At 39.0% G+C, this 14,839-nt stretch overlaps 1 protein-coding gene across 1 annotated transcript in view; it reads left to right on the top strand.

Moving 5' to 3' along the window:
• The window catches only part of LOC122433944 (cytochrome b5 reductase 4), a 118,613-nt gene that overhangs the window by 66,813 nt on the left and 36,961 nt on the right, over positions 1–14,839 (top strand). The window contains exons 9-10 of the mRNA XM_043457043.1: positions 1,994–2,026; positions 4,035–4,157. Coding sequence (XP_043312978.1) covers positions 1,994–2,026; positions 4,035–4,157 — 156 coding nt within the window. The remainder of the gene's footprint in view (positions 1–1,993; positions 2,027–4,034; positions 4,158–14,839) is intronic.

The raw sequence follows: 14,839 nt of genomic DNA, 5'->3' as shown, positions 1-14,839 counted from the left end.
ATGAACCACAGTACGCCAGGCCTCCCTGTCCATCACCAACTCCCGATGTTTACCCAAACTCATGTCCATTGAGTTGGTGATGCCATCTAACCATCTCTTCCTCTGTCGTCCCCTTCTCACCCTGCCCTCAATCTTTCCCAACATCAGGGTCTTTTCAAATGAGTCAGCTCTCCGCGTCAGGTGGCCAAAGTATTAAGAGTTTCAGCTTCAACATCAGTCCTTCCAGTGAACACCCAGGACTGATCTCTTTTAGGATGGACTGGTTGGATCTCCTCGCAGTCCAAGGGACTCTGAAGAGTCTTCTCCAACACCACAGTTCAAAAGTATCAATTCTTTGATGCTCAGCTTTCTTTATAGTCCAACTCTCACATCCATACATGACTACTGGAAAAACCACAGCCTTGATTAGTAGATGGACCTTTGTTGGCAAAGTAATGTCTCTGCTTTTTAATATGCTGTCTAGGTTGGTCATAACTTTCCTTCCAAGGAGTAAGCGTCTTTTAATTTCATGGCTGCAGTCACCATCTGCAGTGATTTTGGAGGCCCCAAAAATAAAGTCTGACACTGTTTCCACTGTTTCCCCATCTATTTGCCATGAAGTGATGGGACCGGATGCCGTGATCTTAGTTTTCTGAATGTTGAGCTTTAAGCCAACTTTTTCACTCTCCTCTTCCACTTTCATCAAGAGGCTCTTTAGTTCTTCATTTTCTGCCATAAGGGTGGTGTCATCTGCATATCTGAGGTTATTGATATTTTTCCCGGCAATCTTGATTCCAGCTTGTGCTTCTTCCAGCCCAGCGTTTCTCATGATGTACTCTGTATATAAGTTAAATAAGCAGGGTGACAATATACAGCCTTGACGTACTCCTTTTCCTATTGGGAACCAGTCTGTTGTTCCATGTCCAGTTCTAACTGTTGCTTCCTGACCTGCATACAGGTTTCTCAAGAGGCAGGTCAGGTAGTCTGGTAGTCCCATCTCTTTAAGAATTTTCCACAGTTTATTGTGATCCACACAGTCAAAGGCTTTGGCATAGTCAATAAAGCAGAAGTAGGTGTTTTTCTGGAACTCTTGCTTTTTCGATGATCCAGCGGATGTTGGCAATTTGATCTCTGGTTCCTCTGCCTCTTCTGAAATGAGCTTGAACATCTAGAAATTCAAAGTTCATGTATTGCTGAAGCCTGGCTTGGAGAATTTTGAGCATTACTTTACTAGCATGTGAGATGAGTGCAATTGTGTGGTAGTTTGAGCATTCTTTGGCATTGCCTTTCTTTGGGATTGGAATGAAAACTGACCTTTTCCAGTCCTGTGGCCACTGCTGAGTTTTCCAAATTTGCTGGCGTTTTGAGTGCAGCACTTTCACAGCATCATCTTTTAGGATTTGAAATTGCTCAGCTGGAATTCCATCACCTCCACTAGCTTTGTTCATAGTGATGCTTCCTAAGGGCCAGTTGACCTCACATTCCAGGATGTCTGGCTCTGGGTGAGTGATCACACCATCGTGATTATCTGGGTCATGAAGATCTTTCTAATACAGTTCTTCTTAATGACTATCCAACTTAGAGAACAGTAAGAAAAGAAAAATTTATCCAGACCCAGACCTGGCCTGTCCTCACACACACATACGCACACCCTGGAGCTTGTGTGTTTCATGTGCTGCCTCTCTCCCTGCCCTGCTCTTTCTTGGTTTGCAGGATTTGTCAGGCTGGGACCATCCTTAAACCAGTGTGGGTTACCCATTTGTGGGCAATTGAGTATTTACTCTTTAATTAATAAGGAGAGAAATGGAACAACTAAAGGAATATATTTAAATAATTTTTCTCAAAGTATTAGATACATTTTGGTTGTATTCAGTTTTTTCTTATGGTTTCTTAGGATATGTTTGAGAGATTTGAAATAGTGCATGAAAGAACTATTTGAATGATCTTATACAGTGTTTGTAGACTGTAGGAATTGAAGTTGGATCTTAACTGAATTTTTTTTCTTTTTCTCCAGCCCTAAGTCATGAGATTCAGGAAGATTTTTCTGGTAAGCTACCAACATAATGTATGTATGTACATATACTCACACATACAAACATACACACCTATGGGGGACAGCTACCAATGTAATGTATATATGTACATATACAGACATATACATATATATATGTACATATACTGACATATACATACGCATGTATGAGGGGACAGCAGTTTGTCTTATTGTTCATATGTATATTTTCATGTTGCAGAACAGGGATATGATGTTTTCTATATAAACATACATGTTAATTTTTACATATACCTTTTCCCTGTGGTTTCAGTTCCTCCCACCCCTTGCTCCTTTTCCCTATTCATTTCATCTTTGCCCTTTTCATTTCCTCTCATTAGAAAAAAAATTCCTGTCTCCGTTCTTCCCTCCTGCCCTACTCCTGACATGTAGCTTGTAGAAATATACTTGACCAGACAAGTTTTTCTAAGTGTATATATAAATATTTAATGTTAACAAGGGCTTCCCTGGTAGCTCAGATGGTAAAGCGTCTGTCTGACATGCAGGAGACCCAAAGCATATTAAATTATGTATATCATTACATATAAATGCACAATGGATTTTACACAGCTGTTTAACGGTAGAAGACGCATCAGAGAATGGTAGTTTTTATTTCTTTAGCTTTATTGAGATATGATTGACAAAATTGTGATCTATTTAAAGATCTAAAGTATACAGCATGTTGATTCAATAAAGGTATACATTGTGAAGATTCACACAGTCCATCATCTCATAGGTTTACCTTTGTGTGTAATTTCAGTAACACAAGACAGTGTCATCAACTGCAGGCACCATGTTATACATGAGACCTGCAGACCTCACTCGCCTTACTGAAAGCTCATACTGTTTTGTCAGCCTCTTCCTGCGTCCCCCTCACTCCTGACGCCTGGCGCTGTTCTGCTACTGTTTCTATGAGTTTGAATTTTTTTTTTTTAATTTGCACAAATAAATGATACCATGCAGTATTTGTCTTCTCTATCTTATTTATTTTATTTATTTCATTTAGTATAAGGCACTCTCGGTTTATCACAGATTGTTGCAACTATCAGGATCCCCTTTTTTAAGGCTGAATAATATTCCATTCTATATTCGTATATATGTGGTTTCTTGTTTCAAAGCACTGTGAGATTACATTATACTGGTTCTGTACCTCCCTTTTTCTATATACACCATAGTAGGTTCTATAAATCATATTAATTAAGCTCTTTGAAGTCAAGGACTTTTTATGTTTATTAAGCTTCAAATCAGTGCCCATGGAATTGAATTCATCCGACTGGTCTGTCTTTAAAAGTTATTAAATTGCTGCTGATTTTTATGTTTATAGTGAGGAAGAATAATACTGTTTCTAAAGGCAAAAAGAAATATACTTTAAATCTTTAAAAACACATTTAATTCACAAAATATAATCACCTTTTAAAGCTTATTATATTATTTATATTCATACATCCTAAACTATTTCAAATATTTAAAAATAAAAAGATAATATAAAAGATTTTTAATTATCAAAGATTGATAATTATAAGGATAATTTATAGGGATTCATTCTCCTGGAGCCTCTACTGTTTATTAAGCTCAATATTGGTTTACTGAATTCACTCATAAGACTCTCTCAGATCCCAAGAAATGTTAATAGAGTATAAATTAAATTTGCTTTTGTGGATTCATTCAGTGGCTAGTTTGTATATTTAAGGTTTTTTTTTAAAGCTGTGTGTTAGTTGCCATGGCTCTATTTGAGCTTGTATGAAAACCAGCATTATGTATTAGTTTGGCCCCTGATATATTAATTTGAAAGAAGTTAATCTGAATTTAAGATAAACTGGATTTAACATCATATAAGGCATAAACAATTTTGAGCAGTATGTACCAAAAATTGTATTTATTTCAGTAATGATCAATGTCATTCATATCAGATCAGGACATTTGGGTTGCTTGAGAAAGACTGGTTTAAAAATAAACTCTCATATTTAATATCAATGAATACAAATGGAGTTTATCTTCTTTTCAGTGCTAGTTGTTGAGAATGTGGGAAAAATAGAGATCGTCCTGAAGAAAAAAGAGAATACTTCTTGGAAACGCCTTGGTCATCCCCTGGAGAATCATAATGCATTTATTCCGAAGAAAGATACAGGTAGACTATGCTGTTATTTTGAGTCCTGGGTTCATGAAAATGTATGTCAGTGGCTCAGTTGTACCAGAATTTGGAGGGCTACCTTCAGTGAGCCAAAGGGTCCTTGCATCTCTTTCTAAGGAATTGAAATGGGGCATTGGGGTTGTTATCCTCCTTTTTTAGTTTTTTAAACAGAGATTACATTTCTGACTGCCGTCTAATGTTTAGGCATAATGGGGTCATTAAGTAATGATAGCTAAATGGAGAATACCCACTTAGACCTTTCATTCCTTCACTCCTTCACTCCTCCAAGTTCCCTTTTACAAAAGGTGCAAAAACAAGTAAAGTTTATGCCCTGTAGGCACATCTAATTTTTTTCTGTTAGAGAAGGCATGTTTATTGCCTCTATGCTTACCTAAACCAGTTTCTGAGTTTACTTCCTAAAGATAATACCATTCATTTTCTTCCTTTATTTTTCAGAGCTTTTAATTTAAGTGTAACATCAAAGGTGTGTGATATAAGTGTTCTGCTTGATGAATTTTCACAAAGTGAATACACTCCATATTTTCTTTGGCAATTGGTAGGATTTGCCTCTTGTTTTGAAATTTCATGGTTTGATAGACCTTAATGGAGGTCTGTTTTCAACTTTTGTGCCAAATGGTCATCCTTTGTGCTAATCTTTCCATTATGGAAACTTAAGACCCATGTGTCTGGCAAGTACTGATCTGTCTTCCCTCCATGGTCTGCTTTTACTCTTTAGAAGTGTTCTTTTTTTTTTTTTAAGACTTTTTAAAAAATATATTATTTTTTATGTGTTTATTTTTGGCTGCACCGGGTCCTTTGATGTGGCACACCTGCTCTTCATCGATGTGCTCGGGCTTTGGCTAGTGTGGTGCTCAGCTTCACGTTGCAGTGGCTTCTCTTGTTGAGGAGCTTCGCTCTAGAGCGTGCAGGCTCAGTAGCTATGGCTTAGTCACCCCATGGCCTGTGGGATCTTAGTTCCCAGACCAGGGATGGAACCCATGTCCCCTGCTTTAGTAGGTGGGATTTTAACCACTGGACCACCAGCCAGGGAAGTCCCTAGAAGTGTTCTTATTTTAAGCCTTTTTAACCAGTTCTCTATTTATCTTGTCTTTTCTCTCTCATTTTCAATTTTGTCCTTTTGTTCTACTTCTTGGGAGTTGTTTTCAGCTGTGTCTTCTAACTCTGCTGTTGAGTAACATTTCTACTTTCATATTTTTAGCTTGAGAGAATTCTTTTGATTTTTGTTTATTTGTTTTAGCATCCTATTTACTCTGTTCTCTTAGCTTTTTAAGAATTACTAATAGTGTTTTAGAGTTTTTATTTCCCTGTGTAGCCTAGCCTCACTTTAGTCTGTCTTTCATATTAGATGCTTCCTTTGAATGTCTGCTGATCCTTGACTGCGTGTATTTCTGAGTTGAACTCAAAAAGCTGGTTGGAAACTGTGTGTGTGGGCGTTCCTTGCTAACAGTAACCTTCGCACTGTCGCTGGTTCCTTTCTTTGGATCAGAAAAGAAACATTCGCTGTGTGGTTGGATCAGAAAAGTCTGATGCCAGTGTTTTGCTGGAGTCTCTAAACAGTTTTCTACCTTGCACCCAACATTTCAAAAATTACATGGGAAAAGAAGGCAGGGGTATCTGTAAACTTTAACTTCCTTTTTAAAATTTGTTTTGTCAACTGCCCTGTATTAGTCTACTAAATTTGCCATAAAAAAGTACCACAGACTTAGTGGGATAATAACAGAAGTTTTATTTTCTCCCAATCTGAAGGCTAAAGTCTGACACTGAGATTCTGGTAGGGCCGGCTTCTCCCGACATGTCTCCTTGGCTTGCGGATGGCTGTTTTCACATGATCTTCCCTCTGTGTCTCCGTCCCTGTTGCCTCTTCTTACAAGGACATCAGGCTCATTGGACTAGGGACCATCCAAATGACCTCATTTTAACTTACTTTTTAAAATACCCCATTTCCTAATATAGTGTTGGTCCTTTAATGGACCGGAACCTGGTGGTTCCGAGAGTAAGAGAGAGAAAGAGGCTGATATCCCCTGGTTTACGCGGGAAGCCAGTAGAGCCCTGTTCTTAGGGCGCGCGCTGCTGCACGTGGGCACCAGGCACCCTCTCGAGTGGGTGAAGGCACAGGGCGCCTTCTCGAGAGGGGCTTAGAAGCCCGGCAAGAAAGTGAGCTCAGCGGGCCTCCGCGCTCCAAGGAATTAGCCAGAAATAGAGAGAGAAAGACAGAAAGAATAGAAAGGAAGAAAGACACGGGGACCAAAGCTCTGATGGAGCAAAGGTGTTTTAATCAACATGGCATGGGCATATATACTGTCTTACAAGGTGGTTATTCTCAGCAAAGATAAAGATTAAAATTCCATACTTACAAAACATAAGACGATCCCTATCAAAGAGAGAGTTGCAATCACCTTTTGCCATATGGCTCATAAAAAGGAAGAGGGTACTTATCACCGTAATGAGAAATGCCTGGATTCCTCAACCCTGGGAAAGGCGTGCCTCTCCTCTTAACTCCTGAATATTCAGGAATCAATAAGGGCCAGAGGGTTCCTGACAGATCCAAAACAGCACACAGGAAGCGTTTTGTTAAATGCTTCCTGACAATATAGTTGCATTCTCTAGTACTGGAGACGTGACTTTAATGTTGAATATTGAGATGCACACAGTTCAGCCTATAAGTCATACGCAACCCAGAGACCCTTTGTTTTGCCCTCTACAAGAGAGTAAAATTCTGATATTTTGCCAGAATAATAGAGAATCAGCCTGTGGCTGTGTGAAATAGGGAAAGACTTCAGAAAAGTGGGGCTGGGGAGACAGATAGGCTTCTTAAATGAACTTCAATCCGGAAAGCAGTTTCAGCTCTGCTTTCCCTGTGATTCCAGAGATAATTGGTCCTGCCGATTTCTGAGCCTTAATGAGATGGATTACAGATGGATTGATTCTTGGCATTTTTGTATGTCTAGTTTGGGTTTTAACTTTCCAGTTCACTGAGTCAGTTCTTTCTATCCTTACAGGCTATGCCGTAAAAAACAACCAAACACTCTCACTAACACACACACACACACACACACACACACACACACACACACACACACACACTTTCCAGTTCACTGAGTCAGTTCTTTCTATCCTTACAGGCTATGCCGTAAAAAACAACCAAACACTCTCACTATCACACACACACACACACACAAACACACACACACACTCTATCCTTACAGGCTATGCCGTAAAAAACAACCAAACACTCTCACTATCACACACACACACACACACACACACACACACACAAACACACACACACACTCTATCCTTACAGGCTATGCCGTAAAAAACAACCAAACACTCTCACTATCAGCATATATTCAGTTTACCATCTTTAAATATTTAAAACTATAAAAATATATTTGTAGATAATATTTTAATTTTCAGAAGAGTATCAGGTAGCTGCATTTTGAATACTTATTGTGTGTGGAATGCTATTTTAGGTATGTGGTATGTAACAAATAAATGGCATCAGGATTATTTTCCTAGGTGGAAGAAAGAACATACATAAACATGGGGTTAAAGAATACTTATATTAAGACATAGGCCAATAAGAGGAAGTTACTTAGTGCAAACTTGAATATATTTTAAGGTAACCTTAAGTGAACAGATGCAGATCAATCTGACCTTGAATGACTCTCCATGAATGAAGGTGAATTCCATGCAATGTTTTGAAAGTGACTTAAAAAAGAAAATCATGAAGGACTTTCCAGATATCATTACTCAGTACTTATTGTGCCAGACCTTTTGCAGGTGGCAGAGAAAGAAAATGTAAGCCATATGTGGGAAAGGTCAAATAGATTCATTTTCCAAGAGCAGGAGGTCTCAATTGCGTGGTATAAGGTAGGCAGAAGAGAGAGGAATAATAGCAGATGCAACAGATCAGAAGAGAACACGTAAAAGACCATGAAAATGAAAAAAGATATTATTAAGGTAAAATCTGTTGCCCTGCAACTATCTGACTCTCTAGTGATTGAAAAATCATAGCAAACCAGATAAAAGCTAAGTCCTAGAAATAAATGATACTGAGAACCAAGGTTGACCTCTATTTAGGAATAGTTCGAATGAACATTGCTCAAGTATTCTTCCCTATAATTTCCTGAGGCTTTCCATGAACTCTTTCATCCCTGCCATAAATTTCGGCTTGAGTCGTGAGCCACCATAGTTTGCTTTAGCTTTCTTGTGTGAAATTGGAGCCCTGCTTGTATATTTCAGTGAATTGGATTTTCTACTTTGGAAAATGATGCAGAGTTTAGGGGATTTTTTTCTATTTATTTGCCTGAATTAGCACAGATTCATTTCTTCTTTGTCCTTTCTCTTCCCTAACTCATGACAAAAACTATAGATTATTTTCTGCACTAGCAAAGCTGAATACTTAAATCATCAAAATATTATGATTTAACCTGCTGTCAGTAAGTTCAAATGTTTACTCTATCATGTGATTCCTAGATTTTCAATGTGTATTACCAGAATTATAAATTTTTATGATATTAGCATGCTGACTTCTTCCTTTTTTCTTAGTTAAAAAATTTAAGTTTGAAACTAAGCATGTAACTTGAAGACTTTTAAAGCAATACCTTCTTGTGTCAAATCTAGAGTTTACTTACACAAAAGATTTAAATATAGCAAAGAACATAATCAGAGCAGAGAAACTACTTCATTTTTTACCTTTAATCCAGGTTTAACAGTTGATAAATTAAATTGTATGAATAGAACCAGATTGCCATTTGTAACTTAGGCACTTCCAATTATCTTTTTCTTTTCAAAGATGAAGATTATGAGTGAGTATTTGTGTGGTGTGATGTGTGTGTGATATGACCAAGAAACTCGTCTGCTAAGAGTCAGAAACTAATAGAATATTGGGTTGCTATTTCTGTACCCAGCCTAAAAATTTATTTTAATTGTGATTGCCTTTAATATGGGGACTCAGATCATCACACAATTGTTTTGTAAATTTGACAACTAACAGCTCAGTAAATGAATATTGAGATACTAAAGGATAAACAAGATTTTGAAAAGTTGTGTCATAATTTTGATATGTCAACAGCCATTTATAAACCTTTAGATTAAATATATATAGAATCTATAATGGTGGTTTTTTAAATCATGCTGAACTGTATGAAACCACTGCTGTTTATTTTTTACCTAGAAAAATGGCAGTTTTGCGTGATTTGACCTGTTCTTTTATCAGAGCTTTTTAGTTGCTAACACCACATGCCTACATATCCAGAAGTGCTGTCTGTACTTGTAAACGTGCTTGTTGACGCTTTGTGAGCAGTCACTTAATTGAGGCTTTCCACGGGGCCTGGGATTCTGCAGGCAAGCTGTTCGCTGCCATAAGGGACAACAGCTCTTCTTGTCAGTGTATAAGGAACCACCCTCACCCCTTCCCAGCCCTTTCTTGCCTGTGTTTCTTTGCTGCCTAAAGCAGTCATTCAGAATTACTGGAAAAGAAAAGAATCTATGGCTAGCAAGTAAAGCTTCACAGTACTTCATGCTTTTAAATTGCCTGCTCGGCCCAGCAGATTTGTAAAGTTGTCGCTTGCACGGTAACTATAAGATGTGTTATCATGTTGCTGTCTCATTCTCATTTCTAGCAGAACGGCCTGAATATGAAGAATCACAGAATAGATGAAGCAGGCTGTAAATAAGTAAGAAATTATTTACTGTGTTAAAAGACAGAATAGAAGAAGTTTAAAAACTTAGAATTCAAGCACTTTAATGTATAATGTTGACTGAATTATTAGTTATGGAGCTGAGGAAAGGTGATAAACACAGAGATGTTCAAATCTAGTGACAACCTTACTAAACAATATGGGCCTCATTGTCTAAGGGCCCCATTGAACCTAGTCTTAGAAGAAAAGCTGCCTTTTTCTTAGCTTAACACTGATATTTAACTCTACAAAATTCTCACTTTGAAAGAGAGATTCAGCTCACATCAGTCTAGGTAAGATAGTAAAAGAACTGAATACATTTCAAATTTATTTTTAATAGCAATATTAATAGTTAAAACAGAAAGGAATCTATGCTCTATTGTCAATTTACTAATACTGCTTCATTAGTTTTTACCCCAGTATATGGAAAAAGCATGTACCCATACACCTTTATCATTCTGGGTGTCTGAAGATGTGTTATGAATATTTTCTTACTCATATATGCAAGAGTGGTTTGAGTGAAGATAATAAAGCTGTATTACAAGAGGTTAGATGAGATGGTTGGATAGCATCACTGAGTTTGAGCAAACTCCAGGAGATGGTGAAGGACAGGGAAGCCTGGCGTGCTGCAGTCCTTGGGGTTGCAGAGAGTCAGACATGACTTAGCGACTGAACAGCAACCACCAGAGGTTAAGTGAATGCCTTATCAAAATTAGTACAAAGGCTGAATAATTTTTAAATACAGCAGCAAAATTTCAGTCTATGTAATACTTTTAAAAGCACATAATAACTAAAACTTTGTTGTTTCTTCTGAGTAAGTTCATTTCCAGCCCCTCTTTCCACTCCAGAAGGTGGGCTATGGAGCAGGAAATCCCAAACTTTTGACCATAGCTCAGTCTTTCTGGTGACCAGCCCCCATCCAGGAATCCACCCAGAGTCACCACATGAGAACAAAGATGTTCCTAGTTTTCCCTTATTACTTAGGAATTTAGCAGGGTATTAGGAATCCCATGTTCGAGATCAGAGTTAAAGACAAATACAGTGCCTCCACCCCCCACCCACCTTATTTGCAGCTTTGCTTTTTGAGGTTTCACTTACATTTGGTCAGTCATGGTCCAAAAATATTAAATGGAAAATTCCAGAAATAACTCATAAGTTTTCAATTGCAAACTGTTCTGAATAATATAATGAAATCCCAAGGTGTCATGCTGGGGGTGTTGAAGAAGAGAGGTACCTGAGATAGATGGTGACTTGCTGAACTGGTTCTTTAATTTGGACATTAAATAGTTACTAGGGAGTACATCATGAGAAACGCTGGGCTGGAAGAAGCACAAGCTGGAATTAAGATTGCTGGGAGAAATATCAGTAACCTCAGATATGCAGATGACACAACCCTTATGGCAGAAAGTGAAGATGAACTAAAAAACCTCTTGATGAAAGTGAAAGAGGAGAGTGAAAAAGTTGGCTTAAAGCTCAACATTCAGAAAACTAAGATCATGGCATCTGGTCCCATCACTTCATGGGAAATAGATGGGGAGACAGTGGAAACAGTGTCAGACTTTATTTTTTGGCTCCAAAATCACTGCAGATGGTGATTGCAGCCATGAAATTAAAAGATGCTTACTCCTTGGAAGGAAAGTTATGACCAACCTAGACAGCATATTAAAAAGCAGAGACATTACTTTGCCAACAAAGGTCTATCTAGTCAAGGCTATGGTTTTTCCAGTGGTCATGTATGGATGTGAGCATTGGACTATAAAGAAAGCTGAGTGGCAAAGAATTGATGCTTTTGAACTGTGGTGTTGGAGAAGACTCTTGAGAGTCCCTTGGACTGTAAGGAGATCCAACCAGTCCGTTCTGAAGGAGATCAGTCCTGGGTGTTCATTGGAAGGACTGATGCTGAAGCCAAAACTCCAGTACTTTGGCCACCTCATGCGAAGAGTTGACTCATTGGAAAAGACCCTGATGCTGGGAGGGATTGGGGGCAGGAGGAGAAGGGGACGACAGAGGATGAGATGGCTGGATGGCATCACCGACTCGATGGACATGAGTTTGAGTAAACTCCGGGAGTTTGTGATGGACAGGGAGGCCTGGTGTGCTGCGATTCATGGGGTCGCGAAGAGTTGGACACGACTGAGCGACAACTGAACTGAACTGAACTGAGGGAGTTGTAAAGGGTTGGGGAATAGTCTAACTTGTGTTTGAACCGACATGGTTAAAATAATGAGGAAGGTGCTAAAGGACAATGTCTTGGTCTTGAACAGTAGTTCTCAAACTTTTTGAACAAGGCTTGTGAGTTGGGGCAAGAAACTCTCATAACTTCTTCCCCCATCCCACATCTTCTCTAGTGACCCTGTGATCTTGGACAAACTATTTAACTTCTGTAAGCCCCTGTTTCCAGCAGGGAAAATGAGAGTGAATAGGTGCTTTGAAAGAACACTAGGGGAATTCCAGCGGTTAGGACTCCACACTTCCCCTGCAGGGGCGCCTGGGTTTAATCCCTGCTCTAAGAGCTGAGGTCCTGCGTGCTACGTGGCATGGCAAAAAAAAAAAAAAAAGTGCTTAGAACAGGAAGGTGTGGACTCCCAATCCAGAGCTCTTTCACAGCTCTCTCCCACTGAACTTTATCTTAATTTTTGCCTTGTGAAATTCTACTCTCTAGAAGGAAAGCTGTAGTTTCTTTTCAACAAGAAGAATAAAGAATGCCCAAATTACCATATTATCCTCATTGTTTCAGTGTTACCCTGAGTATCTCCAGGGTATGTATGTTTAAAAAGGATTTATTCTGGGATTAACAGATACACACTACTATACATAAAATAGGTAACAATTACCTACTATATGGCATGGGAAACTATATTCAATAACTTGTAATAAAACACATGAAAAGATGCTCAACATCACTCATTATTAGAGAAATGCAAATCAAAACCACAATGAGGTACCATTACACGCCAGTCAGGATGGCTGCTATCCAAAAGTCTACAAGCAATAAATGCTGGAGAGGGTGTGGAGAAAAAGGGAACCCTCTTACACTGTTGGTGGGAATGCAAACTAGTACAGCGACCGCTATGGAAAACAGTGTGGAGATTTCTTAAAAAACTGGAAATAGACGCTGCCATATGACCCAAGCAATCCCACTCACTGGGCATTACACAACTGAGGAAAACCAGATCTGAAAGAGGAACACTGCACCCAGTGTTCATTCGCAGCACTGTTTATAATAGGCCAGGACATTGGAAGCAACCTAGATGTCCATCAGCAGACGAATGGATAAGGAAGCTGTGGTACATATACCCATGGAATATTACTCAGCCATTAAAAAGAATTCATTTGAAACAGTTCTAATGAGATGGATGAAACTGGAGCCCATTATACAGAGTGAAGTAAGCCAGAAAGATAAAGAACATTACAGCATACTAACACATATATATGGAATTTAGAAAGATGGTAACGATAACCCTATTGCAAAACAGAAAAAGAGACACAGAAGTACGAACAGACTTTTGAACTCTGTGGGAGAAGGCGAGGTTGCGGATAGTTTCAAGAGAACAGCATGTTTTACTGATCTTATGGTGAAACAGATCCACCAGCCCAGGTGGGATCGGCATGAGACAGTGCTCTCGGGCCTGGCTGCACTGGGAAGACCAGAGGAACTCGGGTGGATGAGGAGGTGGGGAGGTGTGGTTGATCCGCGGATGGGATTCATACGTTGTTAATCTGTATGGTGCATGATGTCATGTCAAATGTTCTATGAGGCAAAACCCACGTGGATGATTAATGGTGATGGGTTTTGTGAAGTAATTTATCCATTGGGTTCGCAATCTTATATAAAGGAAAAAAAAGATGTAATAATTCCGTATGATGGAAGAGAGTTGTGAAAAACTGCTTTGGAACAAAGAAGTGTGTGGGTGGTGGTTTTTTTGTGTTGTAGCTGGCATGTAGGACAGATCTTGGATCACTTTGCTGTACTCCAATTTAAAAATTAAGACTTTTTTTAAGAAGAAGTTAGGTTTCTGAACAAACATTTTTCTGTCTTGTGTTTTTGTTTTACCATCTCAAATTTATTTCTCATTTCCTTGTATAGTTATGCTTATAAAACCAAAAACCTGACACCTTAATATCAGCATTATTCTGACTCAGGTCAACAAATCTGCTTTATCTTCCTTTATCCCCATGTTTTAGGTCTGTGCCTATGTGACTTCTCTCTTCTCTTCAGTGTAAGTGAAAGAGTGAAAGACGAAAGCATTCTTAAATCTTTCTTAAGTCTTTTAGAACCTATGGTTAGCATGTCCCATTGAAATTATGGCACTTTTACTATTTTATTGGTAAGATGTTGAATGCAGGTGACCAGGGTTCGATCCCTGGGTCAGTAAGTTCCCCTGGAGAAGGAAATGCCAACCCACTCCAGTGTTCTTGCCTGGGAAATCCCATGGACAGAGGAGACTGGCAGGCTACAGTCCATAGGGTTGTGAAGAGTCAAACACAACTCAGCGACTAACACAAAGATGTTGACAGTATCTCACAGTGTTAAATAGCAGGAATACTGTGTTAATTCTCTGTCTAGAAAGCCAGTGCCTCATTGTAGCCCAAAGTTTCCTTGTGTTTTAAGTATAATCAAAGAGATGCAGACTTACTGGAACAAATCCTTTCTGACAAAAGCTAGAGATGAAATTGTCAGGTCTGAAAATGAGTCTTTTCATCAGAGGGTGTGCACTAGATTTGACTAGAGGAAAGCACTGTGGCCCCTAGACCTTTTCACAGGGGACACCTACCCTGGATTCCGTGCTTGGAGAACAGCACAAGGGCTCTCCACCAGCTGCATATCCCTCACAGGGTGAGGAGTGTGCAAGGCGAGGAATTGTCCCCCTGGATTTGAGGCTCTTTCCTTAATCACTGCACTCCGGGTATCTGGAGCCCCAGAATTCCCTGCACAAATGACCCCAAATCCACTTCTGCCCATGAAATTGTTGT

This window comes from Cervus canadensis, chromosome 33 (assembly GCF_019320065.1).
Source record: "Cervus canadensis isolate Bull #8, Minnesota chromosome 33, ASM1932006v1, whole genome shotgun sequence".
NCBI classification, from domain to species: domain Eukaryota; kingdom Metazoa; phylum Chordata; class Mammalia; order Artiodactyla; family Cervidae; genus Cervus; species Cervus canadensis.
This window is presented reverse-complemented; position numbering and strand designations above follow the sequence as displayed.